The sequence below is a fragment of the Salmo salar genome, chromosome ssa25 (genome assembly GCF_905237065.1).
Source record: "Salmo salar chromosome ssa25, Ssal_v3.1, whole genome shotgun sequence".
Classification (NCBI taxonomy): Eukaryota; Metazoa; Chordata; class Actinopteri; order Salmoniformes; family Salmonidae; genus Salmo; species Salmo salar.
Window position 1 is genome coordinate 24,691,993 of NC_059466.1, and position 15,461 is coordinate 24,707,453.

At 42.6% G+C, this 15,461-nt stretch overlaps 1 protein-coding gene across 2 annotated transcripts in view; it reads left to right on the forward strand.

Moving 5' to 3' along the window:
• Window positions 1-15,035, forward strand: part of abca12 (ATP-binding cassette, sub-family A (ABC1), member 12) — a 94,420-nt gene extending 79,385 nt beyond the window's left edge. For both annotated transcript variants that reach the window (XM_045707784.1, XM_014173727.2), the window contains 11 exons: window positions 1,117-1,276; window positions 1,620-1,873; window positions 2,307-2,511; window positions 2,734-2,843; window positions 4,488-4,638; window positions 7,898-8,032; window positions 8,610-8,713; window positions 9,395-9,487; window positions 13,032-13,137; window positions 13,547-13,684; window positions 14,144-15,035. In XM_045707784.1, the coding sequence (XP_045563740.1) occupies window positions 1,117-1,276; window positions 1,620-1,873; window positions 2,307-2,511; window positions 2,734-2,843; window positions 4,488-4,638; window positions 7,898-8,032; window positions 8,610-8,713; window positions 9,395-9,487; window positions 13,032-13,137; window positions 13,547-13,684; window positions 14,144-14,260 (1,573 nt within the window). In that variant the 3' untranslated portion in view covers window positions 14,261-15,035. The remainder of the gene's footprint in view (window positions 1-1,116; window positions 1,277-1,619; window positions 1,874-2,306; window positions 2,512-2,733; window positions 2,844-4,487; window positions 4,639-7,897; window positions 8,033-8,609; window positions 8,714-9,394; window positions 9,488-13,031; window positions 13,138-13,546; window positions 13,685-14,143) is intronic.
• The last annotated feature ends 426 nt before the right edge of the window (window positions 15,036-15,461 follow it).

A 15,461-nucleotide genomic window follows, 5' to 3' on the forward strand; every position in this document is an offset into this window, starting at 1 on the left:
CACGCTTTGAACCTCGCGGCTTAAACAATGACGCGGCTAATATATGGATTTTTCCCGCTTTCAATTTTTTTTTCTCCAGAAAAACTCATTCTGTGACGTGCTCAGTTTTTTGGCGGCATGAAGCTTTCATTAGACCAATGAAATTGCCGAACGGGTTAAGGTCAAACAACTTTTTTGTTTACTGTTTAGATTCAATCGAGCCCTCTCAAACTTCCCATCATTCTGATTACGGTAGTCCTTTTGTCACCCTCATCATGGCAAAGACACGGAGAAATGCATATGATGCAGCTTTCAAGTTGAAGGCGATTGATCTGGCTGTTGGAAAAGGAAATAGAGCTGCTGCACGGGAGCTTGGTCTTAATGAGTCGATGATAAGACGTTGGAAACAGCAGCGTGAGGAATTGACTCAGTGCAAAAAGACAACTAAAGCTTACTGCAAATTTTTAATTTTTTGTTACAAGCCGTGTTTCGTTAAAGCCTATTTATTTTTGTTACAAGCCGTGTTTCGTTAAAGCCTGTGTAAAGTTCATTTGTTTCAATGTACCGGTAGGCACCTGCGGCTTATAGACGTGCGGCTTATTTATGTTCAAAATAAAATTATTTTTTAAATTCAGTGGGTGCGGTTTATATTCAGGTGTGCTTAATAGTCCGGAAATTACGGTACATCAATTTTTCCATTATTAAAGTGGCTGGAGTTGAGTCAGTATGTTGGCAGCAGCCACTCAATGTTAGTGATGGCTGTTTAACAGTCTGATGGCCTTGAGATAGAAGCTGTATTTCAGTCTCTCGGTCCCCGCTTTGATGCACCTGTACTGACATCACCTTCTGGATGATAGCGGGGTGAACAGGCAGTGGCTCGGGTGGTTGTTGTCCTTGATTATCTTTTTGGCCTCCCTGTGACATCGGGTAGTGTAGGTGTCCTGGAGGGCAGGTAGTTTGCACCCGGTGATGCGTTGTGCAGACCTCACTATCCTCTGGAGAGCCTTCCGGTTATGGGCGGAGCAGCTGCCTGTACCTGTCTGTCATTAGAGAGACTAAATGTCTAATGCATTGAACATTAAATAACATGTTATAATGTAAAGACTGACAAGTGTCATGTTGTCATCTGGTTTTCAGGTTTGCCACATTCCCGTGGATGTACCTGCTGTCAGGGGTCTTTAAGGATGCAGAGATGGCCTTCATCAGCTACGTGTGCATCAACCTCTTCATCAGCACCAACACCATCATCTCCACCTCCATCGTCTTCTTCCTGGGACAACTCAATGAGAACGATGAAGTGAGCAGCACAATGTAGACTGAAGGAGCCATTTTATGACTGGAGCCATGTTGGAAAGATCTTTCCCTGAAAATATATGTAGTTCAGACTTTTGTTCTGATTGCCTTTTTATATCGAAGGGGTTTCTGAGTCCATTACTCTTTAGGTTTGATAAAGCATTGTTCTTCTTAGGTAAACAAAGAGGGGTTTTGAACTTCCTTTCAATATTGTTAAATAATTGAACTCATTCTTTGTTTACTGAGCACCCCTTCTGCGAGTTATGAGATATTCCAGCTCCTGGATGAAGTGCTGACACCTCTCTCTCTCTCCCTATCTATTTTTCATTCTTTCTCTCTCTCCACAGAGGATACACGAGGTGTACAGCATCCTGTCCTATGTGTTCCTGATCTTCCCCCAGTTTAGTTTTGGGAACGGCCTGATGGAGCTGGCCAGGGTTCAGATGCAGGTTCAGATCCTCAGTGTGTATGGAGTGGAAGCGTATAAGAACCCCTTCGCCATGGACATGCTGGGCTGGATGTTCGTCTCCCTCTTCCTCCAAGGCTTCATTGGCTTCACCCTGCGTCTGCTGCTCAACAAGTGGCTCATACGTAAAGTCAGGTGAGTCTGCTGTGGTGATAGAGAACTATAGCAGATTGGAATAGGCAATGATGATATATGGATGTGGGAGGCATGGTGGGCATGTAGAGCACAATTAAACTGGTCCCAGATCTGTTTTTTCTATCTTACCAACTCCTATGGCATGGCAACGACCATATGAGTCGTTATCAGGCTATAGGGTCAATGGTGGAAAAGCGTACATTTCTGGTCCCCATATGTTGCTGAGTTCTTCTGTTACTGTTATCCTCATATGCATCTTTTCTCACATTCTTTCTCCCTTTCTCCTTCTTTGAGCAAGCCACTTAACCCTAATTTGCTCCAGGGGCACTGTACTACTATGGCTGACCCTGTAAAACATTTAATTGCACCTATCCGTTGTATGTGACAATAAAACATACTTTTTTTATCCCTTCCTCATCCCTCTCCTCCATAGGAACCTGATCTTCCCCAAGAAGGCAGTGATTCAGACAGGTAGCCTGGACGAGGATGAGGATGTTGCGGCAGAGTGCCAACGTGTGACCAGCGGAGCGGCTGTTACTGACCTGCTGCAGGTCAACCAGCTGACCAAGGTCTACCATCACCTGGCCAAGAAGGTCCAGGCCGTCAAGAGGCTGTCTGTGGGCATTCCTGCTGGGGAGGTAAACTCAGGCTCCGTCTGATTCTGCAACAATCACACCCTTTACAAAGTTTATGAAGTCACTATAAGATTTGCCAATAGGTCACTTTAGGCAAGTCTAAGGCAACTCCAAGTCTTAAGTTAAGTCTTTGAGGATGAGTCCAAATTAAGTCTCGTTCTGAATTTGGTACAGCGGCTGCTTTGGTCCTTGACATGAGTGTGGTTGTGTGGTTGTGCTGTGCAGTGCTTTGGTCTACTGGGGGTGAACGGTGCAGGGAAGACCACCACTTTTAAGATGCTGACTGGAGACATCAGCCCTACAGAAGGGACAGCACAGATCAAGGACTGGGATGGGTAAGGCTATGGTGTTATATGTGTTACATTACCTTATACAGTGCATTCGGAAAGTATGCAGAACGTTTCCCTTTCGCCACATTTTGTTACGTTACAGCCTTATTCTAAAATGTATGAAATAATTGTTTTTACTCACCAACCTACACACAATACCCCATAATGACAAAGCAAAAACAGGTTTTAAGAAATTTTAGCAAATGTATTAAAAATAAAAAACAGAAATACCTTATTTACATAAGTATTCAGACCACTTGCTATGAGACTCGAAATTGAGCTCAGGTGCATCCTGTTTCCATTGATTATCCTTGAGATGTTTCTACAACTTGATTGGAGTCTACCTGTGGTAAACTAAATTGGTTGGACATGATTTGGAAAGGCACACACTTGTTTATATAAGGTCCCACAGTTGACAGTGCGTGTCAGAGCAAAAACCAAGCCATGAGGTCAAAGGAATTGTCCGCAGAGCTCCGAGATAGGATTGTGTCGAGGCACAGATCTGAGGAAGGGTACCAAAACATTTCTGCAGCATTAAAGGTCCCCAAGAACACAGTGGCCCCCATCACTCTTAAATGGAAGAAGATTGGAACCACCAAGACTCTTCCTTGACCTGGCCGCCGGCCAAACTGAGCAATCGGGGGAGAAGGGCCTTGGTCAGGGAGGTGACCAAGAACCCTATAGTCACTCTGACAGAGCTCCAGAGTTCCTCTGTGGCGATGGAAGAACCTTCCAGAAGGTCAACCATCTCTAAAGCACTCCACCAATCAGGCCTTTATGGTAGAGTGGCCAGACGGAAGCCACTCCTCAGTAAAAGGCACATGACAGCCCGCTTGGAGTTTGCCAAAAGGCACCTAAAGGACTCTCAGACCATGAGAAAAAAGATTATCTGGTCTGATGAAACCAAGATGGAACTACTTGGCCTTAATGCCAAGCGTCACATATGGAGGAAACTTGGCACCATCCCTATGGTGAAGCATGGTGGTGCAGCATCATGCTGTGGAGATGTTTTTCAGAGGCAGGGACTGGAAGACTAGTCAGGATCGAGGGAAAAATGAACGGAGAAAAGTACAGAGAGATCCTTGATGAAAACCTGCTCCAGAGCGCTCAGGACCTCATACTGAGGCGAAGGTTCACCTTCCAACAGGACAACGACCTTAAGCACACACCCAAGACAACGCAGGAGTGGCTTCGTGACAAGTCTCTGAATGTCCTTGAGTGGCCCAAGCCAGATCCCGGACTTGAACCTGAATGAACATCTCTAGAGAGACCTGAAAATAGCTGTGCAGCGATGCTCCCCATCCAACCTGACAGAGCTTGAGAAGATATACAGAGAAGAATGGGAGAAACTTCCCTAATACAGGTGTGCCAAGCTTGTCGCATCATACCCAAGAAGACACAAGGCTGTAATCGCTGCTGAATACTTTCCTGAATGCACTGTATTTTACAAATATCCATTCATTAATGGATTTGAGTATATGATCCATTTGATTATCCCCTGCAATTATGCTCTTGTAAGATACATTTTTTAAAAGTGAAGTATACTTTTCTCACGTCACCTGCCTGTATTATTCAGAACCATTTCCTGAGAGCTTAGAAACCATTTCACCTCTTACACTCTTTTATCTCTATCTGCGTACGTGCTTTCAGGAGGATGGTTGACATCATTGACTGCCGTAACGAGGGCATCAACATCGGCTACTGTCCCCAAGTGGACGCTCTGGATGACCTGCTGACAGGGGAGGAGCACCTGTACTTCTATGCCCGCATCCGAGGCATCGCCAAGAGAGAGATTGACCGGGTAAGACATCCCACAACCATAGAGGACTTCCTTGTGACCGTGTAGAGGGTGGATTGTGTCACCTAGGATCTGGGTAACTGTGTTTCTCCCCATTGAGATATGGCCCTCATTTACACCCACAACAATACACATATCTTTCATCAAAGCACAGAGAACAACATCACCATTGCAGAACAACATTAAAATCTGAAAATAAAAGACCCATATCTAGCTAGGTACTGTACTCCTTTCTTCTTTGCTTTACATCAAAGCACAGAGAACAACATCAACAGAAGAACTTCAGAATCTGAAAATAAAATATTGAAATCTAGCTAGGTAGTGAGGTACTCCTTCCTACTTTGCTCTCATCAAAGCATGGAGAACATCAGAATAACAAAATAAAAAAAAGTTAAGATTGACATCTAGCTTGACACTGTACTCCTTTTGTCCTTTGCTGTCCATCAAAACACAGAGAACAACATCAACCGATCGACTTTAGAATCAGAAAGGATAAAAAAGTTCCATCACTAGCTATTGTAGTACTAAATGCTGGAACACTCACTCCGAGTAAGACCGAGAAACCCAGTGAAGAACCCTTAAAGATACAGTACACCAGGCTGGTATAAAGCTGAACGTAGTTTAGACAGAGCTGTGCTTGGTTACCTCTGTTTTCCAATTAAGGCAGACTGTAGTGGATGTATCAATGGATCCAGATGGATTTTTCTTCCTAGCAGAGAGATCATGCTATTATGAGAGGATCATGTTTGACAGTTCACCACAGGCACTGCTCCACCTAATTCATCACTCAGAAAGGTAATCAATCTGTGCATTCATTCTCCCAGAATTATTATGGAGAGTGAGTGTTTCTGATGTTTCCTCTCTCGCTGTAATACTGATGAAGTCTGCACGGAGAACAGTCAAAGATAATGAGATTTGAGATTTTTTTTCTATCTGACATGTCACAAAAGGTCACAGGTCACATGTGAGCACATTCAAAGCATTTTCAAAGAAACTGAATCATATTTACAGAGAATAATACATATTCATGATGACCCAGATCTGCTTACAAAGGGGGAAAGCTAGCATCCTTTGACTGTGGGTTTTTGAGGATGTCTAGCATCTATCAAGGGCTCCCTCTACCATCCTCTCTCTCCCTTCCTCCCCACCCTCTCTCTCTCAACCTCCCTCCCCTCTCCCCTCCTCCCTCTCCATCCTTTCATTTTGGACACATCAGCCCCATTACACAGATAGGCGCTGACAACCTCAATGATGTCACCAATAGATACAAACAGCCAATCAGACACAGAAATGATGCGGATGACTCGCCATAATCTCCATTATACCAGAGCCTTACAAGGGCTCTGGCCATTACTGCTGTCGTTACCATTCTCTGTTCCGTTCAGGGTGATGACAAAAATGGCTTTAATGTCCACAACAACAGTGGCTGCTAGTCTTAGGTAATTCATACAGATAGGTAGAGGGGGGAGGGAGAGAAAGAGAGAGAGACAACAATGGCTTTAATGACCAAAACAACAGTGGTTATAGTCTTAAGATAATTCACAGAGATAGGTTGGTTTATATATAGCCTCCCTCCTCTGTAATGCTCTTCATCAGACAGTCATAACTTGAGGTAATTAGACCAAGGCCTAATGCCTTAATGGGGTTGTTTCATATTTACATGGTTTAGCCACTATTTATTTAGGGGAAACATTATAGCTCGGTGGTAAAGGCCACCTGAAGAGAGAATAAAATAGCACTTTTAAACTAAATGTTAGTACACTTACTGTTAGTACAATCTAGGAGACCGAACATACTTTTGAAATAACTGTTAGATATTTTCTTATCAACGTTTTAGCTAGATAATCATTCAAAATTCACATTTGTTTGATGTTGTGTCTTTATCCATGGAACACATATGTTATAAAGCTGTTTATTATACGAAGTTAATCGAAGTATACCTGGGGCGGACCAGAGATTTTTCAGGACTTAAAGGGTGTGGACTTTGAAAGGCATTCTATATCTTTGCTAAGGACTATTAACCAGGAATACAAAAGACAATCATGTGTAAATGTTGTCGACCTATGGGAAAATAGCTCCTGCTTAAGATTGCTGTAAAGGAGCCTTAGTGTAGAATGAATATAAAACAGTTGCATTTAGAGCAGCTCCACTGTCTAGGGTTTTTATGGTGCATGTAATATGGATTATTTTAAATGCAACAAAAAGTCTAGCATACTGTTGTTAATGTCTTTGATGCACACATAGACAATTCAGTGTGTTGTTGCTCTCAGTCAATGTCAATTGCTTATTAGTCAACTCGAGCTTATAGCTTTTTTGGTTTAAATTGATAAATTGCAAGCAGAATATGTTCTTCCTCAGACTGGTTTAAGCTTGCAAATGTACATAGGTAGAGAAGACACGTAATATAGCACACAAAACAACCAAACCCACCCTTGATTGCCAAATGTCATTAAAAATGCATGGCGGAAAAGTCAAACTAGATATTCATCTGGGTAATAGGTATTTAACTGCTGGACCCCGGTGCTTTTAACCCAAACGGGTCTCTTTAACTAGGCAGAAGACACGTTTAAATTTCTAACCAAAAAGTAAAGTATCCTATTCTTCTTAACATTTCTCCATAGTAGGTTTACAGTATATCTGTAAGTCTTCAAGTAATAGCCCAGGAGTTTATTTGCTTCAATCACTGAAAACAACCAGTGCTTAGTAGAAAGATGCTTCTATTTGAGCCAGGCATCTATTTCCTCAATGCACACAGGTTTTGCTCTATAAAATGTTGAAAAGAATACCACACTGTTAATTGTAAACCTTATAATAACAAATCAATTGCAGATCAGACTTGCAAAGACTAGGCTGCCTATCATACACCCCCCGATTTTGCACTTAAGCATCATTCTCTGACTCGTTGAGCCTTGTATCCCACGTAGTTGAGCAGACCTTTATCATCTTTTGCACAATATTTACAGTACTCACTGAAGTTCACTCCTAAACAATGAATTTAGGCACAGGTTTATTTGAAACATTTATTTGCTGAAATGTGTGCTGATGCTCAGCTTGAAAAAAAGGGACAGGAGGCTATTTGAGATTGCATTTGACGTTTTACAGTACGTAACTGGTCTCGTTTTTAACCCAAAATAATCTTTAGAAAAATTTCAGTTTCTCACAAAATGGAAAATAAAGTATGTATTCTTCTTTTCTACATATATACGTAACTGGACTTTTTTTTTTACCCAAACTGGTTTCTCTTGTCCTTTCTCCCTCCCAGGTGGTCAATTACCTACTGAAGAAGCTGGAGCTGGGGTACCATAGACACACCATCAGTGACAGTTACAGCTGTGGAACCCGTAGGAAGCTCTCCACTGCCCTGGCACTCATAGGACACCCAAATATACTGCTGCTGGTGAGGACACACACACACACACACACACACACACACACACACACACACACCCCACACACACACACACACACACACACACAAACAGATAAGGCTGCTGGTGAGCAGCCTGAGGACCCATCCGAGAGCAACACTATTCATCAATCTGTCAAATTAACAGTGTGACATCATCATACCTACTGCTAACACAATGTTGCAGATACTCATCTCATACCTGTATGGTGTCCATTTTAGGAAATCCTCAGAAATGTGTTTATTACATTTTTTATTCATATTTTTTATTTCAGGGGGTACTGCAGCACCCTCAACACCCCTATTTCCCGTGGCTTAGGCCTCATACTGAAGCAAACATATTGCTGCTGCGCCTCCGGTGAAAGCCTTATCTCAGTCCTATATATGGTGTCCATATTAGGACATCTTCAGACAGACATCAGTCTCTTACCTCACCTTTACATAAGTCATAAGTCAAGTTTGACCACTACACGGGTCAAGCACCAGGCATTCACTCCTCCCTATTCCATCTCACTTGAACTCACCTCTCTCCTCTTTTCCTCTCTTCCCTCTGTCCCTCTCTCCTCAGGACGAGCCTACCTCAGGTATGGACCCTCGCTCCAAACGTCACCTGTGGAAGATCATCTCAGAGGAAGTCAAGGGGAAGTGTGCTGTAGTTCTCACCTCTCACAGGTAAACGTCCCTACCTCTCCAACGCCTCTACAATCCCATGATCTTTTTTTAAGATACTGTACTACAGCCTGTCTTTTACACAACATTTTTTAGAAAGTATCTTTAATAAATATATTGAGTGATCATAAAATTAGGGAAGGTACTAGGTTTCTGTGAAGCTACGCAGTATACTGTATGAGTTATAAAATTAAGCAGTAAGGCCTGAGGGGGTGTGGTATATGGTCAATATACCACAGCAAAGGGCTGTTCTTATGCACGACACAATGCAGAGTTCCTGGATACAACCCTTAGCCGTGGTATATTTGCAATATACCACAAACCCCCGAGGTGACATATTGCTATTATAAACTGGTTACCATTGTAATTAGAAGAGTAAAAATACATGTTTTGTCATACCCGTGTTATATGATCTGATATACCACAGCTTTCAGCCAATCGGCGTTCAGGGTTTGAACCACCCAGTTTATAATAATAATTCATCTCCCATCATAAGGACAACAATGGAAATACGTCTCTGACTTCCTTGTCTCATCCTCAGTGATTTTATGTGTTTTTTATGTGTGTTTTAAAATGGTCAACTAAACTCAAATGTGTGTGTGCTTGTTGCAGTATATGTTGTATATTCTGATAGATAATGGTTCATTTTCCCTCTATAACTTCTACTGTGTGTGTGTGTTCCAGTATGGAGGAGTGCGAGGCTCTTTGCACCCGTCTGGCCATCATGGTGAAGGGTCAGTTCAGGTGTCTGGGCTCCCTGCAGCACATCAAGAACAGGTCAGTGGCCTCTCGTCCTCCCCTCTCCTCCACCTCTCCTTCCTCTCTCATCCCCACTCAGCTAGTCATTAGTCACCTCTGGTCCTCTGCTGCTCTCCTCCTATTGTTTTCTCACTGATCTGTTGTTCTCTGTACCAGAGCCTATGCTGGGCTGGTTGCAGGTTTTTTTGTGTTGCCTTGCAAACTCCTATAACAGTAATTGTTTGGCATTACAACAGCCAAAGGAGATTTGGGACCCACATATTCCTATTGTTCTCTGACTCATCATTTGTTCCCTGTATCGTACACCTAGCCTGGTCCCAGATCTGCTTGTGCTGTCTTGCCAACTCATATGATCATTGTTTGGCATGAAAACGACCATAGGAGTTGGCAAGACAGTACAAACAGATCTAGGACCAGGCTATTCCTATTGTTCTCTGACTGATCTGATGTTTGTTTCCTGTACTCTAGGCTAGCTTGTTCCCAGATCTGTTTGTGTTGTATAGCCAACTACTGCACAATGACAACTCAAACAGATCTGGGACCAGGCTAACTGAATGCTAGGCTGTAGCTTGTAGACAAATATTAGTGGCGAACCGTGACTATTGGACCTAGGCCTTCGGTGGGGGTAAAAAATCTTCCAACACATTGTACCAAACTCAAAAATCAAGGAAAATAACAGAAACATAGCATCACTTAATGCACCCAACTGAATCAAACTGGCCTGAGGCTGAGCCACGCTTCGGGATGCCACTCACACAGACAGCCCCAGCACGGATAATGCTACTAGAAACAACAATCTAACTGCTTACACAACCTATGGTAGCCTAACACCATCACTATCATACTATCACCAAAAGCGACAACAGTGACACATCAAAGAATGTGAGTGTGACAGGCTGGTGATGCTGTAAGGACAGTGACTGTACTTTTTGTAAAAGACATAGCTAAGGCTGATAGAAAGACAACAGTCACACATAGCATGATGTTAAAGAATAAGCAGTACATTCACTCAGACATAACAAGCCAGTAGGTCTCAATCATAATACAAAAACCCAACCATTAGGCTAAGCATTTGCCAATCAAAATGTACAAGTCTTATTTCTCATTGCAAACTGTAACCAGTTATCTTAAAGAATCATCAAGGAGCCCACACACTCCAGCCACAAGCTGTTCACTCCCTTACCATCGGGCAGACGGTATCAGAACATGAGGTCTGATACCAACAGGCTCAGAGACAGTTTTCTGACATCACAGATTCTCATCAGACTAACTCCTTGAATACTCTACTCCTTGAAGTTTGCAGTTGTGTCTAAACACTATTGAGCAATATATAAAAAAATGTTTTAACCTCTTAGTATATGTACTTTACTGTATTTATAATTTGGATCTAGATTTTCAACAGTAAAAGTTCAAAAATCTCTGGAGGACGTCTTTAAATTCTTGTTGAAAGTTAATCTTGAAAAGGGCGAAGCTAACAAATTAGCAACAACATCCTCTTCAATAACACCTGCTGCAGCTGCCGCACACTAGCCTACAACAAAAGCTAAACTCAGCAAAAAAATAAACGTCCCTTTTTCAGGACCCTGTCTTTCAAAGATCATTTGTAAAAATCCATATAACTTCACAGATCTTTATTGTAAAGGGTTTTAACACTGTTTCCCACGCTTGTTCAATGAACCATAAACAATTAATGAACATGCACCTGTGGAACGGTCATTAAGACACTAACAGCTTACAGACGGTAGGCAATTAAGGTCACAGTTATGAAAACATAGGACACTAAAAAGGCATTTCTACTGACTCTGAAAAACACCAAAAGAAAGATGCCCAGGGTCCCTGCTCATCTGCGTGAATGTGCCTTAGGCATGCTGCAAGGAGGCATGAGGACTGCAGATGTGGCCAGGGCAATAAATTGCAATGTCCATACTGTGAGACGCCTAAGACAGTGCTACAGGGAGACAGGACGGACAGCTGATCGTCCTCGCAGTGGCAGACCACGTGTAACAACACCTGCACAGGATCGGTACATCCGAACATCACACCTGCGGGACAGGTATAGGATGGCAACATTAACTGCCCGAGTTACACCAGGAATGCACAATCTCTCTATCAGTGCTCAGACTGTCCGCAATAGGCTGAGAGAGGCTGGACTGAGGGCTTGTAGGCCTGTTGTAAGGCAGGTCCTCACCAGACATCACCGCAACAACGTCGCCTATGGGCACAAACCCATCGTCACTGGACCAGTCAGGACTGGCAAATGGTGCTCTTCACTGACGAGTCATGGTTTTGTCTCACCGGAGGTGATGGTCGGATTCGTGGTTTTTTTCGTCAAAGGAATGAGCGTTACACCGAGGCCTGTTCTCTGGAGCGGGATCGATTTGGAGGTGGAGGGTCCGTCATGGTCTGGGGCGGTGTGTCACAGCATCATCGGACTGAGCTTGTTGTCATTGCAGGCAATCTCAACGCTGTGCATTACAGGGAAGATATCCTCCTCCCTCATGTCGTACCCTTCCTGCAGGCTCATCCTGACATGACCCTCCAGCATGACAATGCCACCAGCCATACTGCTCGTTCTGTGCGTGATTTCCTGCAAGACAGGAATGTCAGTGTTCTGCCATGGCCAGCGAAGAGCCTGGATCTCAATCCCAATGTGCACGTCTGGGACCTATTGGATCGGAGGGTGAGGGCTAGGGCCATTCCCCCCAGAAATGTCCATGAACTTGCAGGTGCCTTGGTGGAAGAGTGGGGTAACATCTCACAGCAAGGACTGGTAAATCTGGCGCTGTCCATGAGGAGGAGATGCACTGCAGTACTTAATGCAGCTGGTGGCCACACCAGATACTGACTGTTACTTTTGACCCCCCCTTTGTTCAGGGACACATTATTCAATTTCTGTTAGTCACATGTCTGTGGAAATTGTTCAGTTTATGTCTCAGTTGATGAATCTTGTTAAGTTTGCTGAAAATAAATGCAGTTGAGAGGTGAGAGGACATTAGTTTTTTTGCTGAGTTTAGCTATCTAGACCGTGGGAAAACTACTGGTCGCTATTGCGCATTGACCTATTGGCCTTCGAGAAGACAGAAGTTTCCATACGTTTTTGGAAAAATGGTCCCATCCATTAATGTGATTAGTTGATTCCACTGTCACTCTAAAATTCTGCTCTATGGCAGGTTTCTGAGGGCCTAGCCAATGGCTGACTTAACTAATGGCTGATTTATGTCCCTAGAGACCGCCAAAGAAAAATTCTGATTGGATTTCTTTTCGGTGTTAACCCTTTCCTTTCCAACACAAACTGAAGAGATTAAATCAGAATATAATTGAAAATAGGAATATAGTTAGAATATAATTGAAATATTATTGAAAAGATTCAATAGAAATTAAAAGTAAATGTATATTTTAAAACTACAACAACTATTTTATAAATCCTTAGGCCTTCTCTGAAGTTGTAGAAGGCCCTCATGCCGGTTCTCTACTGCCTAATATCCCCCCTTCCAACAGACATTAACTGTGATTGGTCATAAAATAGTCAACATTCCTTCGTGATGATGTGTGTTTCTCTCAGGTTTGGCAGCGGCTTCACGGTGAAGATGCACCTGGCTGTGTCTTCCTGTGACGTGGAGGTCATCACCAATTTCATGCAGTGCCACTTCCCCAGCACGTACCTCAAGGTAAGATACCTGGGACAGTCTGGTCTGGGGGACTGAATGAACTGTACTGATCCCCAGAGGGGAAATCTAATTTGTGCCAGTATAAAATACATTTCTATAAAATTCCCACAAAGCACATTCACACACACTGTACCGTAATGGCAAAACGCGGTAACTACGAATTTGGTCAAACATCTTTGATCTGTTGTTATGGTCAGGTATATTATCTGATTAATGTTGTATTTAATTTTCTGACACAAGAACAAGCCAGTTAAGATAGTCAAGATAGAACAATACTTTGAAGTCAGATTTAGCAGTAAAACAAAATGTAGTTCATGCATTTTGCCTTTGTACTGTAGAACAGCACAGTTTATGACATGTGGCACCTGATTGATTGATTGAGATGTGCCCTAATGTCTCCTCCTCCCAGGACCAGCACTCTTCCATGGTGGAGTATCATGTGCCTGTGGCACCTGGAGGTGTGGCGGACATCTTTGACCAGCTGGAGTCTAACAAGGCCGCTCTGCAGATCAAGCACTTCTCCGTCAGCCAGACTACCCTGGATGAGGTGAGAGAGAGGGATGATCTGAAAGAGGGAGGGAAGGATGGTGGAGGGTGGGGGGGTGGAAGGGAGAGAGAGGGACATGGAGAGAAAGGCAGATGGAGAGAGTGTGTGATGGGGTGTGAGAATAAGAGAGAGAAAGAAAGAGAGAGAAACCGAGGGGGGGAGTCTGTTGGAGGGAGAGAGAGACCTAACAGACTTAAAAGGCCATTATGTCTTCACACTTCAGAAATCAAGGTGCAAAAAGAGATTTTGAATCCTATTCAGAGTAACTGACAGAGGGTATGAACCTACAACCAACACTCTTAGAAAAACAGGTTCCAAAAGGGTTCTTTGGTTGTCCCCTTTTTGGATCCAGGTAGAGTAATTTTGGGTTCCATGTAGAACCCTCTGTGAAAAGTATGTAAAGCAGTCGGAACAACCAACCCAGTCACTGATCCTGTTGAATCATTCATTCCCCTCCAGGTCTTCATCAACTTTGCAATGGGGAAGGTTGGCATCGAGACTATCCCAATCCACAGCGACGAATATTCCGAAGCAGACAGCATCAGCCTCGAATCCATCGCGGCTTCAGATACATAGCTTTGGCGGCCATCTTGTTCACAATGCATCTGTTTGGAGACACAAACTGTGACGGAAGAAGAGCAACATTTGCACTAGATAGAAATTAATAAACAGATCTAAGTTTTAATAATAATGGAAAATTTAAAATATGAATCAACCTGCAATCACTATACTTAATTTTACATTTTGTAATTTTGCTTTAGTACTCTTCTCAGTTTCACTTTTATACCTTCTGAAGGATAAGTTATGAAGTCACTTTGTTGCCACTTTGGACTGTTAAATTGAACAGGGTGTGTCTCTTGTTGTTTCATCAGGTAATGAGATTCATAGATTTAATGGCCTTCCTTCGTGCCTAAGATCAAATACATTGTATTGTCATGTTATTATCATTGCAAATCTGAGTACTGCGGTGGAGTCACTGCTCTTTAGCAATAGTTGTAACCATAGAGAGATAAGCATTCTCCACTTTTATCACTCTGTATTCCATTGGTGAAACTCATATCTTTTGTTGATTAAATTCGATTGATTTGGCCCATTGATTAGAATTATATATATATTTTATGTAGCCTACTACCTAGTATATCTACAGAGGTTCTCATACTTATGGTGACAATATTATAATCACGGCTATTGAGGTAAAAGTCAATACAAAACTTTTTGGCATCCTTAACACTTCCTCTAATGGCATATCTCAATATTTTATTGTTCACTTTCCTCCTAATGCACAGATCCACATGGACATGAATGTACTGAACTTATTTTTTACATTTAATAAAGCTATTATATGATAGCACACACAGTGTTGCTTGTTATAACGTCATGAAACATGACTTTATCCATTAGGCCATATCTATTGAATTTCACCATGTGCAGGAAAATGACTCTCCTCCATCCTAGTATGATTAAAGATTGTTGTTAGCTACCTTCATCTTCATCATAATTCATTGTCTATTCATTCTATGAATAATAAATGAATGAATAGAAATACAGTTTAGCTGGCCGCCTGGCAGATGTTTCCCCATATAGACGGGTTAGCTGACAATGTCACGAAAACAATGTGCAAGCTTCAATGTGGCAGAAGTTTGTGTGTTGTGATTCTAGATAGACAGATAGCTTGCAACAATGACAAGAAGCTAGCATTTGGGGAATTCTAGGTTGCTCGTTTCAGCTCTTATCTTGTTACTGATATCATGTCTTGAGGTGTTTTGACTGATGTCAC